The sequence below is a fragment of the Pygocentrus nattereri genome, chromosome 30 (assembly GCF_015220715.1).
Source record: "Pygocentrus nattereri isolate fPygNat1 chromosome 30, fPygNat1.pri, whole genome shotgun sequence".
Classification (NCBI taxonomy): domain Eukaryota; kingdom Metazoa; phylum Chordata; class Actinopteri; order Characiformes; family Serrasalmidae; genus Pygocentrus; species Pygocentrus nattereri.
In genome coordinates, this window is record NC_051240.1 from 2,487,501 (window position 1) to 2,512,500 (window position 25,000).

A 25,000-nucleotide genomic window follows, 5' to 3' on the forward strand; every position below is an offset into this window, starting at 1 on the left:
GCAGCTCTGCAGACCCACTGCACACTGCTCATGATCAGCACAATGAAAATATATATTATGTTACCCACAAATCCTTATTTACCCAATCAGAAAAATAAAAAGAGGCTGAAACTAAGCTGTGTGTGTGTGAGAGAGAGAGAAAAACAGTATTTCAGACTTTTTTTAACACAGTCATGTGCGTGTTGTTGTTATTATTATTATTATTATTATTATTATTATTATTATTATAGGGAAAGTGCTCTGTGAATATTTTGATGTAAAACTGCACAGTTTGAAGTAAAGGGGTCAAAAACTAGAGCCCCACCCAGCATCACTACAGCTCCGCCCACCAACACAAGGGCAGTTCTACCCCCAACACTGACCTCCAACAACCACAGAATGAATAATTTCCCAAAAAAATCGAAAAAAAAAGTTTATTCCTTTACATTCCTCAAATGTATATTTCTGATGGTCTTTGACTCACTGTTCTTCGAATTCTGATCTGACTCTAAATTAAAAGTGATGCTGCATGTTTTTCTGGTTAGCGTTGCTGCATCCAGTTTAAGTTATGAAATTATGAACATGTTCATCCATATAATCAACATTTCAATATGAAACCTACACCGAACCGTTACAAACACTCCATTAACAGAAACCTAAATAACAGCTTCAGTAAATTTTCTTATACACACACAGCCTCTTAAACAAAACATCTTATTCTCCAGTTGGGGGAGCTGCTGTGCTGAGCGAAAAAACAAAAAAAAAAACTTCTCAGAAAACACAAGAATGAAAAAATAGTACAGTAAAAAACAACAGAACAGTAGAAAACAGCAGGTGAGAGATTTTACCCACAATGCACTGTGGGGGAAGGGTCTCTGCACATCGGCAATGAGCCCCTTACAGTATTTCCCATGAGCCTCTACTATTCCTTGTGTTGAATTCTGATTGGTTCTCTGGTGTCCTGTTGCCCCAACCTGTCCATGGGCAGAAGGTTCTGCTGGGCGTGGTTTGACTCTCGTGGGTGTGGCTTCTGGTTTGAGGCGGTGCTATCTGAACACGCCCACATTGATGGACAAGGCCACTTCAGGCTTCCTGTGTTTAGTTGCTCTGGTCTTTCCCTCAGGCCATGCCTCCTGAGTGACATTAGCATGCCCTCTAGACAGACAAAATAAATAAATAAATAATAAATCATTTATTCAGTCTCTTTAGTGATCATCAGCTGTATTAGTTTATATTAGTATGTGTGTGTGCGCGTGCATGCCTGCATGTACTAGTGTGTGTGCGCGTGCATGCCTGCATGTACTAGTGTGTGTGCGCGTGTGTGTGCGTGTGCGTGTGTGTGTGTGTGTGTGTGTGTGTGTGTGTGTGCGGTTCCTCACTCTTTCCTGCGGTTCTCTGTTTGTTCCCTGAGTCTCTGCTGGGCCTCCTCGTCCTGCAGCGTATTGAACTCTCTATTAGAGTCAACAAGCAAATTCTACACACACACACAAGATAAACAGATGTATTAGAGTAAAGTGTGGTAGAGGAGAACCGTACAATAATAGAGTACAGTAAGCTAAGGAGGTAGAGTACAGTATGGTACAGTAGCAGAGTACAATACAGTACAGAGCATAGTATGAAAATATAGTAAAGTATTTTAAGAGAGTATAATAAGATACAATAGTAGAGTCTGGCAATACAGTATAATAAGGTATGGTAGTAGAGTACATTATAGTATGAGTGGGGGGTTGAGAAGGGGTAGTCCAGGAGTGTACGATACAGTGTGGTAGTGTATGGCAAAGTCCAAGAGTGTACAGCAGGGTATGCTAAGGAATAGCACAGCCCAGGAGTGTACGGTAGGGTATTGTAGGGGATGATAAAGTCCAGGCATGCACAGTAGGCTACTGTAGGGGATTGTAAAGGCCAGGAGTGTACAGCATGGAATTGTATGGGATGGTGAAGTCCAGGAGTGTACAGTAGGGTAAAGTCCAGGAGTATACGGTAGGGTATGATGAGGAATTGTAAAGTCCAGGAGTGTACAGTAGGATATTGTAAGGGATGGTAAAGTCCAGCAGTGTACAGTAGGGTATTGTAGGGCATGGTAAAGTGCAAGAGGGTATGGTAGGGGATGGTAAAGTCCAGAAGTGTACAGTAGGGTACTGTAGGGCATGGTAAAGTCCAGAAGTGTACAGTAGGGTACTGTAGGGGATGGTAAAGTCCAGAAGTGTACAGTAGGGTACTGTAGGGGATGGTAAAGTCCAGAAGTGTACAGTAGGGTACTGTAGGGGATGGTAAAGTTCAGAAGTGTACAGTAGGGTACTGTAGGGCATGGTAAAGTTCAGAAGTGTACAGTAGGGTATTGTAGGGCATGGTAAAGTCCAAGAGGGTATGGTAGGGGATAGTAAAGTCCAGAAGTGTACAGTAGGGTACTGTAGGGCATGGTAAAGTTCAGAAGGGTACAGTAGGGTATTGTAGGGCATGGTAAAGTTCAGAAGGGTACAGCAGGGTATTGTAGGGCATGGTAAAGTTCAGAAGTGTACAGTAGGGTATTGTAGGGCATGGTAAAGTCCAAGAGGGTATGGTAGGGGATAGTAAAGTCCAGAAGTGTACAGTAGGGTACTGTAGGGCATGGTAAAGTTCAGAAGGGTACAGTAGGGTATTGTAGGGCATGGTAAAGTTCAGAAGGGTACAGCAGGGTATTGTAGGGCATGGTAAAGTTCAGAAGTGTACAGTAGGGTATTGTAGGGCATGGTAAAGTCCAAGAGGGTATGGTAGGGGATAGTAAAGTCCAGAAGTGTACAGTAGGGTACTGTAGGGCATGGTAAAGTTCAGAAGGGTACAGTAGGGTATTGTAGGGCATGGTAAAGTTCAGAAGGGTACAGCAGGGTATTGTAGGGCATGGTAAAGTTCAGAAGTGTACAGTAGGGTATTGTAGGGCATGGTAAAGTCCAAGAGGGTATGGTAGGGGATAGTAAAGTCCAGAAGTGTATAGTAGGGTAAAGTCCAAGAGGGTATGGTAGGGGATAGTAAAGTCCAGGAGTGCACAGTAGTGAATTGTAGGGGATGGTAAAGTCCAGAAGTGTACTGTAGAGTATGGTAAGGGATGGTAAAGTTTAGTATTGAACAGTAGGTCACTGGAGGGGATGGTTAAAAAAATTCTGACAGGACTTCAAGAAAACACATTTATTAGCCCAGTTTCAGTCTTAAGCTTAAAGTGGATTACCATCGCAGGTTTCAAAGTAAAAGAGCAAATTTAAAGCAGACACTTAACTTTATTTAACACCTGACCAAACTCATCAGAATAACATATGAATTTGCATTGTAACATAGGTGGTGATAAACGGCACTCTCAGTGGCTGTTTTACCTTCACACCGATGATGTCTCCATCTCTGAGGCAATATGGAGCTCCCTGAAGACTCTCCACCTTTTTCTTCTTCTTCCGTTTGGAGACCTGCTGAGTCTGATTGAAAGAGGATTAATTTATTTACATTACAGTGAACAAACACTGACCCTACCACCCTGAACCTACAATGAGATGGTTAGAGCATCCCGGGCCAAGTCTTCAAGAATGACCAGACCAGCCTGTTGGACCTTAAACATTAAGACTGATCTGCTTAACTCATATTCTTTGATCTCATCTACTGGACCTTTACATAAGAAATGTTTTATTAAAATTCATTTTATATTCAAAGAACACATTATTATGTACACACTGTCTACACTATGAAGAGTTTTAATGCCTCTAAAGGCTCCCTCACAAAAAAGGGATTACATGAAATGGTCATGATTACGCTGCCTGATGTCTGAGATGTTAGGTTTGAGATGATTTTGGTCTTAAAATCAATTCATGGTGGAGGGGTACATGCAGAGTGTTGTGAGGCAACATAGTCCCCACAGAAAACGTATTATTTCCAATTTTCTACTATTTTCTCATCATCAACATTCCATATAAAACCCAGAAGAAACATGTAGGTTCAACTGGCGGTTTTGGATAGTAAATAAAATGTGTGTATTTTACGTAACAATTTAACCAGGTATGTTGTCAATAACAAACAGTTTAAGCCCAAGGCTGTGAAGGGAAGGAATGACTGAACTTTTCCCAGATTTTCACATGAACTTTATGACTAAGTTCTGAACTTTACTGCCGCAACAAAAATATGTGCTTGTCTCTCCACACAGTCAGGGTTTGTTTTATGCAAGTGTTCTCACCCAGTTGTGGATGGGCATCCAGGTGTGTTTTTCAGGCAGGTGTTTGGCCAGCAGCAGGTTTTCGGGGGAGATGCCGTAGAGGGAAGAGAGTGAATGGTAAAGCCCCTTCGCGCAGGGGTCTCGCCCAGCGTCCCAAACAAACTCCTGAGAAGGGTAATACGCCCTCTCGCCTGGCACGCCCATCCACACTCTCAGCAGAACATCTTTTACCCTGAGCAGACAGAAACAAACTAATTCAGTAAAACAGTGTCACTGGTCTATGTTTGGAGTGACTGTAGTCTGGTTTCCATCTGTTATAGTCTGGGCTTAGACTGGTGTTGGTCTAGGTGTATGTGTTGTTCTGTGTTTAGTCTCTGTTCAGTCTGTGTTTAGTTCAGGTTTAGTCTAAGGTTGGTCTGGGTCAAGGCTCTATTTAGTTTGGGTTTAGACTCAGCTTAGTTTGGGATTAGTGTAGGCTTTGTTTAGGCTCTGTGTGGTTTGGGTTTAGTCTAGTGCTGGTCTACATTTAATCTATTGCTGGTCTGAGTTTTAAGCTCTGTTTAGTTTGGACTTTGTCTGTGTTTAGTTTGGGTTTAGTGTATTGATGGTCTGGTGTTGTTAGTTTTAGGATCTAGTCTTGATTTATCTTGGGTTTATTCTAGTATTAGTCTGCATTTAGACTGATGTTGGTTGCCATCCAATTTAGTATTTGGGATTTAGACTCTGTTTAGTTGGGTTTAGTTTAGGGTTTGGTCTGGGTTTAAGTAGAGTTTAGTCTGGGTTTAGTCTTGGTGTAAGCTCTGTTGGGGTTTAGTCTGGGTTTGTTATAGGGTTTAGTCTGGGTTTAGCCTCTGTTGTGAAAGGGACTAATTAATTTTTGTTTATTCTGGCTTTAGTCTGTGTTTAGTATGAGTTTATTCTGGGTTAGATTTAGGGTTAGTTTGGATTTGGTCTCTTGATTTAATCTGGGTTTAGTTTGGGCTTATTCTCTGATTATGTTTAGTCTGGATTTAGTTTAAGTCTCTGATTATTCTGGGCTTAGTTTGGGTTTAGTCTCTGATTAGTCTGAGCTTAGCTTGGGTTTAGTCTGATGTTGTTGAAACTCACCCAAGATTCTCCTCACACTGCAGCTTCTGAATGCAAACCTCACTCCCACACACCACCTTCATCTTCCTGCCAAACAACATTAACAAAAATAACAACGTTAACATCAACAATGTTAACAACATTAACATGTTTTAATATATTGATAATATTTATACAGCAGTTAGTTCCGGCCACGCAAGCTGACTGATAGAGAGGTTTTCTAACCGTGCTGTTATTTCGCCACAACATCACAGGTTTTCCACTCTTTTAATATTACATTTAACCTACAGCTGATTTGGTCAGTCTCTGACCAAATATAAGACTACACTAAATTCTGAAACGGTCAGTTTCAGAACTGTCTGTCAAACTGTTTGCGTAAGGAGTTAGAGAACGAACTATTAGCAGCGAGTGAGCGGAGCTCGTTACTGTGACGCAGCAACAAGCTGCTTGTTAAGAAATTATAATTTGGCGAAAGGAATTGCGAACATTAAAATATATTAAATGCCACATTCAAGGGCCAATTTATTTATTCCTTACTTAATTCAGTTAACTGTAAGCCACCGAACACTCAAGGTTGTCTGTTATCGCGAAATAACACCACTGCTGTGATTTGGTCCCAAGTTCATCACAGCCGTGGTGTTATTTGGCAATAACATGCTCCCTCTCGTGTTATATTGCTTAAATAACAGCACTTTACACAAAACCAACGTTATTGTTACATAACAGAAATAAAATGATAACTTCAGGGGGAGACTGCTCTGTCATTATCTTAGCTGAGGACTAGAATTTAGCTCAAGGTAAAACACAAATGAGTCAAACGAGTCCTCAAAAGCTGCAGTTTAAACTTATGCCTGCATTTTAAACTGCAGTGCCTGCAATATTTCAGACTGGGCATAGTGGCATAAGAAATAATTCAGTAACGCTGCAGCCAAACGACATCAGACACGACTCGGTAACATAGCAGCCGAGTGACGTCAGACACAACTCGGTAACGCAGAAGCCAAGCTGCATAAGAAACTACTTGGTAATGCAGCAATTGAGTGTCATCGGAAATGACTCGGTTAACACAGCAGCCAAGTGGCTTAAAAACAACTCCGTAACACAGCAAGAAAGAAAACATCAATACACTTGAGTTGCAATATTTTGTTCTATGATACTACACTGATTCTCAAAAACACAGCATCGATTTTTAAGTATATTTAAATAGTTTACATACACAAAGATTCGTGATGAATGGCTCAGCAGTTCATTTCAAGTTGTGTTTAACCCCTGATGGCAGTGTTGTAATCTATCTTCATTCATTAGTCTTTATTCTTTTACTCAGAGTTGCATATGGTAGTGTTTTTTATACTCTAACAGTTTTCCTAAAACTAGATTTTTAAAAAAAAGGGCAGTGTATTGCAATACTGTAAAGCAAGGCGATATATATAATTGCAACCCCTGTGTCATGATAAGTATCATATTGCCAGGTTCTTGCCTAAACACATACATAAGCTCGTTGAGGCGATCATAGGTGTCTGTATTAAAATGTTGTTGTGGCAAAACATATGGCAAAATATAACATTAATACTTTAAGCCATTTCCATGATACATAATGCATCACAATATTTAGTTTTTCTGAGGTTTGATCAGCTGGAATGAACAGAAAAGCTCCAGCAGTTTCATCTGTAATGAAACAAGGGGTGTTCTTACAGCACTGACCACTTGCATATGTTCACCGGAGTGTGTGTATGTGTGCGTGTACCTGAGAGTAAGTGTGTTTCCTCTGAGGATCTTGTTGAGTCTCTGATTTTCCACCAACCAAACTCTGAGAAATTCAGGTGTTGGCACACACACATCCACAAGCGCAGGCAGAGTCAGCACCTACACACACACACACACACACACACACACACACACACACACACAGTGTATCTAGAGAGTGTACAGTATAGAGTGTGTACATGATAATATATAAACAGTAACATTGATCCTGCTGTACTGATCTGTATGCAGTGCAGTATTACCGTATTATACTGTGCAGCACATACAGTATAAATGCATGTAGTGTACAGTGTGCAGTATGTAGTATATATTAATACAGTGTTTACTATGTAGTGTGTAATACAGGGATGTCCAAACTTTTTTTTTTTCCAAAGTGAGCCAGATCAGGCCATGTCAAAATACCTGAGGGCCTAAATATTGTTCACAAATTGTTGAAAATATTAAGTTTTCAAAATACAGCCAAGTAGTTTTGTTAGATTATGTTCTTTATATGTGAAATAAATACAGTAGAAATTCAGAAATGACTATTAGATTAGATTACACAGTGTAAAACAGCCGTTATTGTTCCTCCTTTAAGGGTTAATATTTCCTGAGCTGCTGATTTTGCTGATAGGAATTCAGTGGTCTGAGACTCGGGGAGCTGCAGCTGCTTTAGTTTCTCTCCTGAATATTTACTGTAATGTTCATATCTGTTGGTATTAAATTTATTACAGTGTTTTGAATTACAAGGTTTACACATTTGTTGTGGCTCTCAATAAAATCTTTCCAAAATCCCCGGTTCTCAGTGTTAGTTTGATTTTTTTCATAAACTAAATGCCCCCATCAGGTGAGAGGAAGAACTGCAGCAAACTGACCAACGGGCCACTTATAACACACTCTAAAACAAAAGCTGCAGGCTGATTAAAATCTGTCCGCAGGCTGGATTTGGCCCTGGGGCCGGACTCTGGACACCCCTGGTGTAGTTTGTAGTGTGTACTTTGTAGTATAAAGTGTATAGTATGTTGTATGTAGTGTGTAGTACAGAGTGGCTGATGTTCAGCACAGTTCTGTGATTTTCTTGTTCTAAAACGCCAACTAACTCTTACTATCAGCAGCTGAGCTGAATCTGAAGGCTGAGCAGTAAACCACCAAACTCTGCAAGAGCTCATGACCCCGCTGTAGAGTGTAGTGTACAGTGTATACACTGTATAGTTTACAGTGTGTTGTGTATAGCATATGTGTAGTACATAGAACAGTATATAGTGTGTGGTGTATGTGTACAGTGTGTGGTGTATAGTGTGTAGTGTATAGAGTACAGTGTGTAGTAGACAGAGTATAGCATGTAGTGTATAGAATATAGTGCACAGTGAAGTGTACAGTAGTGTTTATGATATGTAATGTGTATGCAGTATGCAGTGAGCACTGCAGTCAAGTGTCAGTTGCAAAGCTAAGATCTACCTGACACCTGAGATCCTGCAGTGAAGCTTCTTCAGAGATTTCCACAAACCCAACAAACTTCATCATCTCTGAAACACACACACACACACACACACACACACACACTCCAGAGTGAGGGCTGTACTCAACACCGGGTCCACCCCATCACCACCCCACATCACACTGCTGAACTGAGTGTGTCTAACTTGCAGTGTGCATTCTGTCAGCGTTGTGATTCGGCTCCAGAAAAGCAGATACACACTCACCACCTGGATCTTCACTCCACCCGCACCACCAGCTTATCATCAACTTCAGAAAGCCCTGAAACACACAGACACACACAGGATGTTTTCAACAGTCTAACTAAACTAAATTGAACATCTACAAACACTGTAATGTTCGAGCTCCATAAACACAGATCATGTGACTTGACTGATTGTGTGACATCACCTTAGGGGGCAGCTGTCCTTCAGTGAGCACCAGTGTGTCTCCGTTAGCAACGCCCACTTCCAGCAAAGAAGCGTTCTATCAGGAAACATAAAAAACACCGTCATACACATTCACAGCAAAACTACATTGACCACATCAGAGTGCGTGTGTGTGTGTGTGTGTGTGTGTGTGTGTGTGTTAGACAGCTGCTACGTGACAGCTCCCAAAATATCAAGTTTCAGACCAATTTTTCATGCAAGGCATTAACTTCTGAAGGGTTGAATGAACCCCTGGATGAAACCAGGAACAAAGTTCAGCAGAACATTATCCTCAGTCACTCAATGTGCAGTGAGAGGGACATGTTGGTAACGGTGAGAGGGACGTATCGGTGTAGGCGATAGGGACGTGTCAGTGGTAGTGAGGGGTGCATTGGTGTAGGTGAGAAGGCCATGTTGGTGATGAAGAGATGGACATGTCAGTGTAGGCGACAGGGACATACTGGTGTATGTGAGAGGGGCATGCTGGTGTAGGTGAGAAAGATGTGTTGAAGATGGTAAGGGGTGTGTCGGTGATGAGTGGGACGTGTCGGTGTAGACGAGAGGGGTGTGTCTGTATAGGCGAGAAGGACATGTCGGTGGTGGGAGGAGACGTGTTGGCGATAGCGAGAGAGACGTGTTGGCGATGGTAAGGGGGCGTGGCGGTGATGGTAAGAGAGACGTGTTGGCGATGGTGTGAGGGGCGTCTGTGATGGTGAGAGGGGCTTGACGGCGATGGTATGAGGGGCGATGGGAAGAGAGGCGTGTTGGCGATGGCGAGAGAGACGTGTTGGCGATGGCGAGAGAGACGTGTTGGCGATGTAAAGTCTGTGTGTTGTAAAGTCTGTGTGTGATAATCCACTCTGTACGAGAGAGATGTATGTGAGAGAATTCATGTTTAGAACTCATAAGTGCCATTTGGTTACAACTGGGTCTCAGAATCATGCGTCCAGGCAGGAACAGATCAAGTGATTCTGTGGCCCTAGTAAAAATTATTAGGCTCCCAAGTGGTCCCCAAATAACAGTTACTAAGACTTTGACACTGTACAGTGCTTATAATTTGTATTTTCATGTGGTGTTTGAGTCATGGGGTCCAGTCGAGTTGGGTTGACAATTGGGTCTGGTCTGGTTTCAAATTGATCAGTACCAGTCGGATCAGGTCAGTTATGTACCCGTGTAGACCTGGTGTAGGTGTATGTGTATGTTCCTGTACCTCATCCCTAAGAGGTTCCCCGACCTCCTCACACCAGTCCATCCTACGCACGTGCCAACAGGTTCCTACAGACAGACACACACACACACACACACACACACACACACACACACACACACACACACACACTGTTTATAAGCTATAGTTCGGCTGATTGTCAGAGAAAAGCAGGAAAGACAAGCAGAAGAATCAGAATTTACCTTCCAGCCCAGCTGCTCGGACCATCTCCATCACACACTGAAACAAACACAGAGCACTGAGAATTAAAACACACACACACACACACACACACACACACAGACATTCAAGATGTTCACACAGATACTACACACACACACACTCAGACTGACCTCCTTCACTGAGAGCGTTTCCTCCACTATGAGCTCCAGGTCCGGCTCACTGGAGGGTGCTGTGCTCACTCTGCAGTACAGGAACAGCTGCAGGACAGAGTGATGAAGATGAAGTAATGAAGTGGATAAAGAATCAAAATTGATGCAGTTGAGGAAGGCTGCGTTTCTCAGCTGTTACGCCACTGAAGGCTTTTCCATACAACTTTAAACCACAGCTGAGAAACGCAGCCTGAGAACTCAAAGGATTCAACAGGTAATTTATTGAAGACCCCCACTCACTCACAATCAGAGTTAAAGGGGGTTTTCAGAGGTGGTTGAGCACTCCACGGTCCTCAACAACGTGGAAACAACATTGCTTAGTGTATGTTGAATTATAGAGCTCTCAGCACTGATACAATTAAAATGTGATTAACCCTAAAACCCTAAAAGTTTCTGACTTTATACCACCATTAAGCAAAGTATTTTGCTTCGGCTGCTTTATGATTCCTTGTGTCAGTGTGGGTTAGCAGGCGATACTGACCTGTTTGTTCTGTGAAATAAGCTAATGTTGCCCAGAAACAAAGCAGCCTCCTCATTCCTTTAATGCCTTTCAGCTAACCACAAAGCCAAAGTGAGCTTTTTGCCAGTGTTTGAATTTTCCTGTTCCATCTTAAATTGTGCAGCAGTTATTGGCGGGCAGAACGGAGCTGCTGGAGCGGGAAAATACGAACAAGACAAATAGGAAGCAAGTTTCAGCCTTGTCAGCTTCTGGAGGTCCCTTTGCCCCTAAAACGCTCTCACCAGATTTAAGAACTAACGTTAGATCTCTCCTACATCACTGAAGCCTTTAAATCAAATCAAATCAAATCAAATTTATTTGTATAGCGCTTTTTACAACGGATGTTGTAAAAAAAAAGGATTTCAGAAAAGACAAAGTTTCCACAGGAAAGAGGAGATCTCTCCTCCATCACTGCAGCCTTCAGATCTCTCCTCCATCACTGCAGCCTTCAGATCTCTCCTCCATCACTGCAGCCTTCAGATCTCTCCTCCATCACTGCAGCCTTCAGATCTCTCCTCCATCACTGCAGCCTTCAGATCTCTCCTCCATCACTGCAGCCTTCAGATCTCTCCTCCATCACTGCAGCCTTCAGATCTCTCCTCCATCACTGAAGCCTTCAGATCTCTCCTCCATCACTGAAGCCTTCAGATCTCTCCTCCATCGCTGCAGCCGTTAGATCTCTCCTACATCAATGAAGCCTTTTAGATCTCTCCTCCATCACTGAAGCCTTTAGATCTCTCCTCCATCACTGAAGCCTTTAGATCTCTCCTACATCACTGAAGCCTTTAGATCTCTCCTCCATCACTGCAGCCGTTAGATCTCTCCTCCATCACTGCAGCCGTTAGATCTCTCCTCCATCACTGCAGCCTTTTAGATCTCTCCTCCATCACTGAAGCCTTTAGATCTCTCCTCCATCACTGAAGCCTTTAGATCTCTCCTCCATCACTGAAGCCTTTAGATCTCTCCTCCATCACTGAAGCCTTTAGATCTCTCCTCCATCACTGAAGCCTTTAGATCTCTCCTCCATCACTGAAGCCTTTAGATCTCTCCTCCATCACTGAAGCCTTTAGATCTCTCCTCCATCACTGAAGCCTTTAGATCTCTCCTCCATCACTGAAGCCTTTAGATCTCTCCTCCATCACTGAAGCCTTTAGATCTCTCCTCCATCACTGAAGCCTTTAGATCTCTCCTCCATCACTGAAGCCTTTAGATCTCTCCTACATCACTGAAGCCTTTAGATCTCTCCTCCATCACTGAAGCCTTTAGATCTCTCCTACATCACTGAAGCCTTTAGATCTCTCCTCCATCGCTTGATCCTTTAGATCTCTCCTACATCACTGAAGCTGTTAGATCTCTCCTCCATCACTGAAGCTGTTAGATCTCTCCTCCATCACTGAAGCTGTTAGATCTCTCCTCCATCACTGAAGCCTTTAGATCTCTCCTCCATCACTGAAGCCTTTAGATCTCTCCTACGTCACTGAAGCCTTTAGATCTCTCCTCCATCACTGAAGCCTTTAGATCTCTCCTACATCACTGAAGCCTTTAGATCTCTCCTACATCACTGAAGCCATTAGATCTCTCCTCCATCACTGAAGCCTTTAGATCTCTCCTCCATCGCTGCAGCCTTTAGATCTCTCCTACATCACTGAAGCTGTTAGATCTCTCCTACATCACTGAAGCTGCTAGATCTCTCCTCCATCACTGAAGCCTTTAGATCTCTCCTCCATCGCTGCAGCCTTTAGATCTCTCCTCCATCACTACAGCCGTTAGATCTCTCCTACATCACTGCAGCCGTTAGATCTCTCCTACATCACTGCAGCCGTTAGATCTCTCCTCCATCACTGAAGCCTTTAGATCTCTCCTCCATCACTACAGCCGTTAGATCTCTCCTACATCACTGCAGCCGTTAGATCTCTCCTACATCACTGCAGCCGTTAGATCTCTCCTACATCACTGCAGCCGTTAGATCTCTCCTACATCACTGCAGCCGTTAGATCTCTCCTCCATCACTGCAGCCATTAGATCTCTCCTCCATCACTGCAGCCGTTAGATCTCTCCTACATCACTGAAGCCTTTAGATCTCTCCTCCATCACTGCAGCCTTCACCTAGGAGTCTCCTTAGACACACTTGCACTCACCATATACATCATAGGAACCCCGCCCACTTTCACCTAAGAGTAGTAACCCTGCCCACTCTTACCTGAGAGCATTCTGGGGCAGGTCCAGGACACAGATACAGTGATGTCATCAACCTGATACCTGCATCACGTAAACACAGCTCTTCACGCACTGCAGGAAACACATAGAGCATCCAGATTAACTGACAGCTGGTGGTGACGTGTGTGGTCAGTGAACGGTCACTAAATGGCCTTTGAGTGGTCTGTGAAAGGTAGTGTTTTCTGACAGATTAGTGAGTGATCTCTGAGTGGTATTGCATGGTCTGAGGGGGAAATAAGCAGTCTGAGTGGTAGTGTGTGTGCACAGAGTGGTCAGTGAGTGGTTTAGGAATGGTAATGAGTGGTCTCTGAGTGGTCAGTGAGTGGTCTGAATGGTCAGAAAGTGGTCTCGGAATGGTAACGAGTGGTCAGTGAGTGGTTTCTGTGGTGTCAATAATTGTTCAGAGGTGGGTGATCAGGGGCTAAGGGGTGTTTAAAGGGTCTATACCTGGAGGCAGAAGTTTTCCTGTTCGATCCAGCTGCCTCAGACAGCATGGTACCCCTGAGAGAGAGAGAGAGAGAGAGAGAGAGAGAGAGAGAGAGAGAGAGAGAGAGAGAGAGAGAGAGAGAGAGAGAGAGAGAGAGAGAGAGAGAGAGAGAGAGGGGGAGAGAGGGAGAGAGGGAGAGAGAGAGAGAGGGAGAGGGAGAGAGAGGGAGAGAGGGGGAGAGAGGGGGAGAGAGGGGGAGGGAGAGAGGGGGAGAGAGAGAGAGAGAGAGAGAGAGAGAGAGAGAGAGAGAGAGAGAGAGAGAGAGAGAGAGAGAGAGAGAGAGAGAGAGAGGGAGAGGGAGAGAGAGAGAGAGAGAGAGAGAGAGAGAGAGAGAGAGAGAGACTTGAAGTTTTCAGATTATAAATTTAGAGATTAGGACAGAGATTACATCAAACTTTAAACTACATTTTCATATTAATGGAGAATCTCCACTCAGAATACTGCGTAGTACAGGATGCGGCTTAATCCCTGTCTGAAAAACCAACACTGGGAGTTCAGAGATTGGGTATCAGAAGTTTAAAGTTTAAGGATTTGTTGTGAAGAGATTAGGGATCAGGAGTTTACAGAGTAAGTGATTAGAGATTAGAGGTTTGGAGATTAAAAGGTACAGACTTCGGTTTAGGGTTTAGGGGTCAGTTTTTCAGACCCAGATTAGCACTACACCTAGACTAAAACGCATTTCTAATACTGATCCATTACTGGCAATGCAACTTAGTCCAGGCCTAAACCCAGTTCAAGAAACATCCATAAAAGTTTCTTTATTGAGTTTTAAGTTTATACTTTAATGGATTACCAACTAGCAAATTATAATTTAATTTACTATTTTCTAAAGTTAGGTTTACTCACCTGTAAGCTGTTCCTGAAGCTGCAATTCCTCCAGAGCTCTCTGCTTCACTTCCCCCAGCAGCTACACACACACACACTAACAGCACATTAAACTCAGGACACACACTCTGTTCATTCGTTCATTCCAGTACAGCAGCATGTGTGTGTACGTGTGTGGTCTCACCGTGTCTCCTGAAGCTACAATCTTCTTCAACTTTCCCTCTTCTTCCTCCTCTGCTGCTCTCTGTGGCCAAAACTGCACTTGCAGCCAACGACAGTCAGAGGGCGTCATTAGAGTCACCAAATCACCATTCACACTGAACATACTGCACAAGAAAAAGAGAAAAGGAACAAAGATAAATGACAAAAACTGAACAATCACAGACTGACATGAGTCTGATCTTCTGTTTAACTGAGTCTGAGATTGATCGCTTAGACTGATCTTCAGTTTTAGTCAGAGACTAACCTCTGATCCTTAGTTTAACTGAATTTGAAACTGACTACGGGGTCTGACCTGTCGCTGGCACGTTTGGGTGGGAGCAGCAGCAGTGAGTCTCCGTCCCGGAGTGTGAGCTCACGCAGGGTTTTCCGCATTGCCTCTGGGGAACACACCCTCCATCCACTAGCTCCACCTCCTTCTGGATCTGCCCCCTTCTCCTCCTGGCAGACAAGTGCCTCCTGTTGGCCCAGCGCCTCACGAACCCCGCTGAGCGTGAGTGCCCTAGGAAACCCATGTGAGGATCGCTGGAGCCCCGATTCATCTCCAGCGTCAGAGCCAGCATCCAGCTGGACACATGGCCGCATAACGTTTAGCAACACTGGCTCCCACTCAGTGCCGACCTGCACTCGCTCCCCGTTTACCTAACGTACATAAACACGCATACAGATACAGATATGCAGTGTGGTTATACAGAGTTGGGTATTTAGAAAATGTATAGTGTTGGGTACTGTTAGATGTTTGCTTGTGTTGTGCAGCGCTGGACAGTGCTTGAAAGTATCGGTGAAGTATACTGAATGGTGTTGGGTAGTGGTGGGACTATGCTGGATGAAGTTGAGTACCACTGGAGTGATGCTCAGTGGTGTTGTGTAGCGCAGGATGGTGTTTGGTACTGTTGGGTGATGATTCCATCTTAGATAGTGCTAACATCTTAAAAGTAGCAGCATCTTGGATAGTATTAGGTGATGATAGGTAGTGCTGGATGGTCTTTGATGGTATTTAGTAGTGATGGGTAGTGCTGGATGGTCTTTGATGGTATTTAGTAGTGATGGGTATTGCTAGATGGTGTGTGATGGTATTCAGTGGTGATGGATAGTGCTTGATGGCATTAGACAGCATTGAGCTGTGATGGGTATTGCTGGATGGTGTTAGATGGTATTGACTGGTGATTGTTAGTGCTGGATGGTGTTGGACAGTACTGAGTGGTGATGGGCAGTGCTGGGAGATGTTGGACAGTGTTGTGTGGTGTTGGGTAGTGCTGGATGGTGTTGAGTTGTGATGGGTATTGCTGGATGATTTTGGATGGTATTGAGTCGTGATGGGTAGTACTGGATGGTGTTTGACAGTATTAAGTAGTGATGGGTAGTGCTGGACGGTACTGAGTGGTAATGGGTAGTGCTGAATAGTATAGGATGGTATTGAGTGGTGATGGGTAGTGCTGGACAGTGTTGGATAGAATTGGGTGCTGATGGGTGGATGTGGGTGGGGTTATATGGTACTGGATGGGCATTGTTGGACAGAGTTGGTGTTACCTCTCTCCCATTCCAGACAAACAAGTCAGAACCGTTAGATACTCCAGCACTGTACAGAGACTGCTGATCATCTGTAACACACACACAAAGGGATCTATCCAGTCAGCTAATAAAACACTGTGTCTTTACATGTATGTATTTGTGTGCATGAGTGTGTTACCTGTAAGTGTGTTGTACAGGTGCAATCCTGCAGGCAGGTGTTTAGCAATGGTCAGTGCCATGTCCCCCTCCCACTGATCCTGCATCTGAACACAAAAAAACTGCGAAAATCACACAATCATCACAGAAACATATTGAACAACAAATATCACTGTGATACTCATATGTCCACATCTGATAATGCCACAAACTCTAAAAAAATTACCTGATAAACAGCCAGTCGCAGGTCTCCTACTGTTTTCCTGCGGTCAAAGGTCATGGTGATGGCGCTGGTGTCCGGGCTGAATGGCTGCAGCGCTCCATTCCGGGGGCAGTAACAAGGAGCCAAATGGAGCCGAAACTCAACAGTGTTACTGCTGGCATCAAACTCTGCCCTATAACAACACAATCATCGCACTGTCACTACAACAAATCAATATGCCTATTTTATCATTGCTGCAGTGACTAGTGCAGCTGCTGTGTCACAAACAGATTAAACCTAAGGTAGTGTGTGTACCGTCTCTGCTGAAGATGAACATTCTCCTCATGGATTATCTCCAGCAGGTGGGGAGGCACTTTATAAGCAGGGTTTCCTCTCGCTGTTTAACACAGAACACCATTTAGATTTACTGAAAACTATTAATGAGGCTAATAACTTTAGTATTAATATGTGCAGCGAGTCACTGTTAAAGTAAAAGTGCAGCTAAAAATCAATCGGCCGAGTCGTGTTTAGCGGCTGAACTACAGTAAAGGGGGGGGAACTTTGTACATACGATTTTTGGCTGAACTGTCACTTTGATGATTTAATGATTATTGTGAAACTGTTCCCACAGAGTTTTAATATAACACTTACAGATTGATTTGAGTGTAAAATATGTTTCAAATAAATAAAACAGTGTTTGTTTCCGGACAAAGGTGTGTAATGTATCACTCAAGTGCCCCTCATACAGACCTTCCGGTGGTCTCTGCAGTGATTTTTTCCTGTAGAACAGCATATATGCGCTCTCTTTTCCCTCAAACTGCTTCCTGATGTCTCGTTCTCGTATGGGCGTCACCGTGGAGTCGTTCAGATCAAACCAGTGGCAGCTGCTCTCATGCTCCACTCCCAAAGAGATCTCAGACTCCACGCCCATTCTGCTCTGCTCAGTGCCCAACTGGTGTTCTGCCTCATGCCCCGCCTCCTGTGCCACACTGAGCCCCTCCTCCCCCTCTTCTGCCTCAGTGCTCTTGGGGCTGTTAGCGTTAGTGTGGATGTTGGTGTTGATGGTGTGTTTGGGGTTCAGAGCCACGCGGGAGCCGTCTGACACCAACAGGAAAACATCAGAGTGGCTCCGGAGGAACTGAGAGTCAAACAGCAAAGAGAAAATACACACCATTAGAGCCATCATCACGCTCACATGGGCACATCCTGCCGGTCCAAAACCACAAAAAAAATCCAACCTCAGTACCTTATTAATTGGTCCAAACTGTTTCCTAAACTTTTTATTCCAAGAGAAACCGATTCTGTCCATCAGTTTCTGGCCAAGCTGGTCCAACAGCACACTACCAGAAGATTCCTGAGACAGAGACAGAGAGAGAGTAGTATCTGTCCCCAACCATGTACGTCCTCCATGATCATCTTCCTCGCAAATACGGACCACAAGTCCACTGAGACACTACACTGGGTTCTGTTGTACTAGGAGGAGTTTCAGCTGTACTGGGAGTGCTGCTGGATGTTGAATGTGACTTGGAGAGCTGGATGTGTTTACGCTGCTATAACGTGGCTCAAATGTGTCTCAGTTCACCTCCTGAAGTGGTCTGAGTGAACAGATTTGTTGCACATTTTTCTGTGGCCTCATTCAGATAAAATCCTGATACTCAAGACGCTGTGATGTGACCAGGTGTAAACAGGGTCTGACTGTGTGAGCATGAGTATATCTGAGAGAGAGTATGTGTGTGTGTGTACCTGAGCTATAACTACAGTAAGAACAGACAGAGGATCCTCCATGTCCATGGGAACATCACTTCCTTTCACAGTCTGAATTTTCCTCTGAGTCTGTTTCTCCTTCACATCCTCCTCCTACACACACACACACACACACACACACACACACATTAGATCTGTAACTTCACACACACAGACAGAGAGAGAGAGAGAGAGAGAGAGAGAGAGAGAAAACAGAGCAGACTGACCGGCGCCTCCCAGTGGCCAAGCTGGTCAATGTCTTTGATGTAGACGTGATAGTGTCCTCCATAACAGCCGCCCTTATGTATAATAACGGAGGAAAGCTCATAGCAAAACTCAGAGTCCGACAGAGACGACTGCAGACACACACACACACAAAGACACAAACACACACACAAAGACACAATTCTGTGTTATCGCTGCATCACACCAATTCTACAATAAAACATTCCCTTCAACACTAACATGTAAGTCTAATTCAGCTACAGTGAAATGTATCAGTATCAGTAAAATGAGCAGTAAGAAAAAAAAACAATTTCCATACTGCAAAAAAAAAAAACACACAAAACGAGATAATCTTTCATCTCAGTGCTATAACAGGAGAACTGTTAGCCGTTAGCTGCCGTAGTGTTCTGTTATTAGCTGTTACCTGCTGTAATGCTCTGTCTAGAGGAGAAAATCATCTCTGCTTGTTTATTAAACAACCAGTAAAATATGAGATCAGCAACAGGTATGCAATATTTAATTTGTTCTGTTATGGTTATTTTAGCTGGAGTGGTGGTATCAGTGGGGTGTGTGTGTGTGTGTGTGTGTGTGTGTGTGTGTGTGTGTGTGTGTGTGTGTGTACCTGTTCGCTGTAAGGCTGCAGGTCGATACTGAGCGGGAAACTGTAGCTGCTTGTCTCTTTGTAGCGTTCACATTTCTCAAAATCAAAACTGAACCTCAGTAAAGACACGGTGAGAAACGGAGGGAGCTTCCTCAGCTTTGCACACTAAACACACACACACACACACACACACACACACGCACACACACAGAAAATAAGTTTCATTTTATAGGAATGCTGAGAAGAAATTTCACATAACAGTCGATCACAGAAGACAACACTGTTTCTTCAGTTTTAGCTCTGGAACTGTGAGGCTAATGTAGCCAACACAGTTTCCAGCATTTTTATATTCCACCAAGTAGCACTTTGTTTAACAGCGCATAGAGGGTCATCAATTTTCATCTTCCCTCAAAAATCTCCCTCAGCTAACAGGAGAGCAGCTGGAACGTCTGGTAGATCCTTCAACGTGGACAAAAGCTAATCTGACCTTAATTTAGGAATTCTATCTTATCTAACAGCATCTTATCTCCAGTTAGGAAATCTTAACCTACTCAAGCGAAGTCGATAATCAGCTGTCATGTCCGTTTCCTTGTAACCAACCATACATGCACAGCTGAAACAAAACACAATCAAAATGATAATAACATCCGCTGTTGATGATCTGAAAAAGATCAAAACAAAACTAGCAAGCTATGAATACTGTGAGAGCGCCCCCTGCTGTTAATCAGAGCATCACCGTTCCCCAGTTTCAGTCTCCTTTTCCCAAATTCTTTAGCTGAGCGCACTAAGCGAACGGTATTCGTCCTAATAAAACACACACGTTCAGCTCTGTCTCCTCATTATTCACCATCATCACTGTAACATTTTATCATCAACATTAATACACGAAGGTAACAAGAGGGACGGTGGAGGTCGAGTCTGCAGCGTCCAAGATTAGAAAAGTTAGAAAAGAAAAACATTTCACGAGCAAACGCAGCGTTTTACAGTAAAAATAAATGAAGCCTCATTATGATAGTAGTGAACTGTGCTGCCTGACAAAGACAGAAACAGACGCTTATGACCTGCATTCACTCTCCAGTTCAATTTTATCTTCATTTTTGATCAGTTACCTCATCAAAAGTAATGCATGACAAGCAGAGCTTTTCAGCTGAAGCTGAATTTTTTAAAATCTATCAGTGGAATTTCAGTTGAGGATGTTTGGCTGAATTATAGGTACATTTAGTGGTTATTCCCGGGCAGTTGTTCATCGCGTGAGCAGAAGCCGTTTAATGCTACTGTTTACTCCTCAGCATTAACAAACTCAGAAGTGTGAGAATAATCAACAGACCGGAATATGTGGTTTCTGACACATTATGAAACACATATGTTCTCCACAAACACTGTGAACGACTGTAATATCTGACTGCGCGCTGTGACCTCTGACCTTCGTGGCGTGGACGAGCCGTTCACAGCGACTGCAGCGGTACAGATTATTTCCCTCAAACACTTCCTCCTCGACAAACATGCTCCACAGCGCCTCTTCCAGGCCACTCACACCGCGCACACACACCGTCAGGTCCAGGAAATCCTCCTGTTAATTAAATGTTAGTTAACTGTTAATTTCAACAAAGGACAGGAAATACACACATGTACACACAAACACACACAGTGGTAACACACACCTGTCTCTCGCTGACATTCTTACACTCCTTGCAGGTGATCTGGTTCACCAGCGTTCCGTGGTAAAGCTCCTGGATCAGAGCGCTGCCAGATGTGCCAATCAAAGAAGATTCCAGAGCACTAAACAGAATCCTGTTCAACTCCTGAACATCATGCTGACTCATTTCCTACACAGAGAGAGAGAGAGAGAGAGAGAGAGAGAGAGAGAGAGACGAACCATCCAGCCCCATGAAGGCCAGGATGATTCAACCGGACTAATTACGACCAGTATGATCCTACAGGACTCATTACGACCAAGAGGATCCAACAGGGCTCATTTTAACCGGGAGGATCCAACAGGGCTCATTTTAACCGGGAGGATCCAACAGGGCTCATTTTAACCGGGAGGATCCAACAGGGCTCATTTTAACCGGGAGGATCCAACAGGGCTCATTTTAACCGGGAGGATCCAACAGGGCTCATTTTAACCGGGAGGATCCAACAGGGCTCATTTTAACCGGGAGGATCCAACAGGACTCATTTTAACCGGGAGGATCCAACAGGACTCATTTTAACCGGGAGGATGCAACCGGACTCATTTTAACCGGGAGGATGCAACCGGACTCATTTTAACCGGGAGGATGCAACCGGACGCATTTTAACCGGGAGGATGCAACCGGACGCATTTTAACCGGGAGGATCCAACCGGACTCATTTTAACCGGGAGGATCCAACCGGACTCATTTTAACCGGGAGGATCCAACAGGACTCATTTTAACCGGGAGGATCCAACAGGACTCATTTTAACCGGGAGGATCCAACAGGACTCATTTTAACCAGGAGGATCCAACAGGACTCATTTTAACCGGGAGGATCCAACAGGACTCATTTTAACCAGGAGGATCCAACAGGACTCATTTTAACCGGGAGGATCCAACAGGACTCATTTTAACCAAGAGAATCCAACAGGACTCATTTTAACCGGGAGGATCCAACAGGACTCATTTTAACCGGGAGGATCCAACAGGATTATTTACATTATACATTAACATTATAACCAGATGGATCAATCCGACTCATTACAATCAGGAGGATCCCACTAGGTTCATTATGACCAGGATGACCCGACCGATCCCATTACGACCAGGAAGATCCAAACAGCCCCATGACTAACCAGGATGATTTAACCAGACTAATTACGACCAGTATGATCCCACCGGGCTCTTTACGACCATGAGGATCTGACCGGCCCCATTACAACCAGAAGGATCCAACCAGATTAATTTCGAGCAGGAGGAACTGACCAGTCTCATTTCAACTGGGAGGATCCAACCAGACTCATTACAACCAGCATGATCTGACTAGACTCATTACAAATAGGAGGATCCCACAGAACTCATCATTATCAGGAGGATCAACTTGATTCATTATGACCAAGAGGATCCCACTAGACTCATTATGACCAGAGGACCCCACAGGACTCAATACGACCAACAGGATCCAACAAGACTCATTACAACCAAGGGGATCCAACAGGACTCATTATACCCAGGAGGATCAACCTGACTCATTACAACCAGGAGGATCCCACTAGACTCATGACCAGGATGACATGACCGGCCCCATTACAACCAGGAGGAACTAAGGACTGACATCCTACAGCTCCCCCCAAACTCTGCAGTCCCCCCCATACCCTTAAGCACCCCCTACACCCTGCAGCTCCCCCTCCCACAACCAGCAGTACCCCGCACAACCTGCAGTCCCCCAACAACCTACAGCCCCTCCCAGACCAACCCACTGTCTGTCTGTTCCCACTACATTAGTGTAAGTACCTCGTGGTTTGTCCAGCCGAAGCTGTCGGTCAGTGCAGTTGTTGAAGCCGTTTGTTCGTCCAGCAGCAGCAGCCGAGCAAACAGCCTCTGCAGCTCCAGAGGAATAACACGTACCTGTGTGCACGCACACACACACACACACACACACACACACACACACACACACACACACACACACACACACACACTTTATTTCTAAGATTTTGGAAAACACTGTTGCCTCTCAGCACTGTTATGTTTCTAAGTAGCATAAACTAGCATGATTTTTTCAGTCTGGTTTTGGGAAACATCACAGCACAGAGTCAGCAGGAGATGCTGCTGAATTTGAGGGCAGTTTTTGATACAGCTGATTAACATACTGCAATAAACAGCCTTAAAAACCACAGTTTAGAGAGACAAATTCTTGCCTGGTTTGGATCTAATTTGACAGACAGCTTCCAATTTGTCAGTTGTAATGTTGAGTTTTCTGAAAAGCAATATGGTGTCCCACAAGGCTCTGTTTTAGGGCCCATATAGTTCTCACTCAGATTAAACTACTGTAATGTGCTTCTGGCTGGTTTCTCTGCCGTTTCTCCAAATCAGCTTTAGTTCAGAATGCAACAGTCCATGAAGAGCGTATCACTGCGCTGACGTCACGCTCTTACAAGCTCTTGCTTATGAGATTTAAAGATCTTAACATTGAAGTTGCAGATCTTCTTGACCATTCTCATCTGCTAAAGAGTTATTGTTGTCCAGATCACTTCACTCAGCTGTAGCTGCTCACTGCAAACATCTGCTTGTGCCCTGTGGAAGATCATTTTCTTACAGCACTTCTAAAATCAGGCACAGCATTCCACAGAAAATTAGACACATAGGCTAAACAGGAGTTTTTAAATTTGCAGCCTATTTGTAATTGTGCTGTTATTTTCCTTTAGAGTGCTGTGTTTTTATCTTTGCATTATTCTCTACCTGTCCCATAAACTCAATAAAACAGTACTTCACATTTACTCAGACGCACCTCGGTGTCCACTTCATCCTGCCTAACGACCCCGAGCTCCTGGGGCTCCAGACTGAACAGCTGCTCTATGAAAACACAGGTGAATCAGAGAAGGTCAGTCTGTGCAGGCTAGTCAGTACATGTCAGTCAGAAAAGGTGAATCACTCAAGGCGAGTCAGAGCACGTCAATCAGAGCAGGCGAATCAATGCAGGCAGATCAGTGCAAGTCAGTTAGTGAGTCACAGAAGGTCAGTTACAGCAGATGAGTCAGAACAGGTGACTTTATTCTGTAAAGCTGAGTCTACACAGTTAGCCAGAGAACTTGAGCTAAAAGTGAAGCCTGAATAGAAGAACTGGTAAGGAACGTTCCAACTAAACAACCTTCCCTTCAGGCTAAACTGGCCCAGCAGTGGTGCATTTTCCAAATCAAATTATTTACTGAGCCAGTGAATATGAATTCTGCACTTAAAAGCTGGTACTGTAACCGGTCACACACATCTGCTGTTGAGAGTTGCCTATCATGAGAGATCATCTGTGCATGTCAGTCCAACACGCCAATCTGCCTGTTTCTAATTAGTGTTTATAAACAATCTTTGGTTAATAAAATCAGCTTTGCGCCAACTCTACTGTAAAGATACGAGAATCATAAATGTCTTTAAAGTCCGTGACTGGTGCGCTCCAATAATCCATCAGAACTGAGAATTCCTGCTTTGTGGAAGGGAGCTCACTCACCCCTGAACTCCGGCGTGAGCAGCAGCGTCTGTAGTAGAGCGTTCAGGTAGCAGGTTCCTCCCTGGTTCCTGATCCCGCTCAGCCGGATGGGTCCTCTGGGGGGCGGTGGCTCACGCTCCTTACCTCCACCTGCACAAACCCCTGCCGACACACCCGAGTCCCCGAGCCCCTCCCCCTCCTGCTCAAAGAGATCCCCGAACATTCTCTCGGTGTCTTGCTGTTTTTCTCCTCCGTTATCTCTCCAGCAGCCGCTCAGCGACAGCAACACTCCAACTTCGGTCAGCAATGCCTGCCACACAGGTCATCCTACTGGCATCACAAACAAATAACAACATCATCAACACACAGGGCTCAGACTGTAAGAAAACAATTGAAGGTGATTGGTGGGTTTAATTAATCGGCAGCCTAGAGAGTGACCATGAACTACAGCTATACTTACTTGTGAACAGCTCAAACACAAAATAATCTCTTCAGAAATCTCTCACCTTCTACTGTACTTACACTCTCCATCGGTTTACATAGGCAGCAAAGTTCTATATATACTCTGATTGTAAACTAACAGACATAAAGAACTCATTTACATGTGTAAATCTAAAATGTAGATGGAAAGAAACACAAACGCTACATGACGTACATTAATGACATTAACCCAAAGTG

At 44.1% G+C, this 25,000-nt stretch overlaps 1 protein-coding gene across 5 annotated transcripts in view; it reads right to left on the bottom strand.

The window, feature by feature from the left end:
• usp40 (ubiquitin specific peptidase 40) overlaps positions 1–25,000 on the bottom strand; it is a 26,035-nt gene that overhangs the window by 263 nt on the left and 772 nt on the right. For 2 of the 5 annotated variants that reach the window (XM_037536478.1, XM_037536479.1), the window contains exons 2-32: positions 24,344–24,652; positions 23,633–23,697; positions 22,636–22,749; positions 20,827–20,991; positions 20,589–20,735; positions 19,187–19,330; positions 18,567–18,695; positions 18,340–18,453; positions 17,843–17,950; positions 17,347–17,734; positions 16,912–16,993; positions 16,621–16,789; positions 16,417–16,501; positions 16,257–16,327; positions 15,022–15,368; positions 14,692–14,833; positions 14,529–14,589; positions 13,643–13,696; positions 13,179–13,267; positions 10,441–10,527; positions 10,291–10,327; positions 10,091–10,155; positions 8,864–8,938; positions 8,680–8,734; positions 8,435–8,502; positions 6,978–7,096; positions 5,255–5,320; positions 4,169–4,379; positions 3,324–3,419; positions 1,359–1,453; positions 1–1,134 (exon numbers count right to left, since the gene is read on the bottom strand). The exon at positions 1–1,134 is cut by the window's left edge and continues 263 nt beyond it. In XM_037536478.1, the coding sequence (XP_037392375.1) occupies positions 1,026–1,134; positions 1,359–1,453; positions 3,324–3,419; positions 4,169–4,379; positions 5,255–5,320; positions 6,978–7,096; positions 8,435–8,502; positions 8,680–8,734; positions 8,864–8,938; positions 10,091–10,155; positions 10,291–10,327; positions 10,441–10,527; positions 13,179–13,267; positions 13,643–13,696; positions 14,529–14,589; positions 14,692–14,833; positions 15,022–15,368; positions 16,257–16,327; positions 16,417–16,501; positions 16,621–16,789; positions 16,912–16,993; positions 17,347–17,734; positions 17,843–17,950; positions 18,340–18,453; positions 18,567–18,695; positions 19,187–19,330; positions 20,589–20,735; positions 20,827–20,991; positions 22,636–22,749; positions 23,633–23,697; positions 24,344–24,545 (3,759 nt within the window). In that variant the 5' untranslated portion in view covers positions 24,546–24,652 and the 3' untranslated portion in view covers positions 1–1,025. The remainder of the gene's footprint in view (positions 1,135–1,358; positions 1,454–3,323; positions 3,420–4,168; positions 4,380–5,254; positions 5,321–6,977; positions 7,097–8,434; positions 8,503–8,679; positions 8,735–8,863; positions 8,939–10,090; positions 10,156–10,290; positions 10,328–10,440; positions 10,528–13,178; positions 13,268–13,642; positions 13,697–14,528; positions 14,590–14,691; positions 14,834–15,021; positions 15,369–16,256; positions 16,328–16,416; positions 16,502–16,620; positions 16,790–16,911; positions 16,994–17,346; positions 17,735–17,842; positions 17,951–18,339; positions 18,454–18,566; positions 18,696–19,186; positions 19,331–20,588; positions 20,736–20,826; positions 20,992–22,635; positions 22,750–23,632; positions 23,698–24,343; positions 24,653–25,000) is intronic. The other 3 variants (XM_037536481.1, XM_037536480.1, XR_005130002.1) reach the window with 2 other exon arrangements.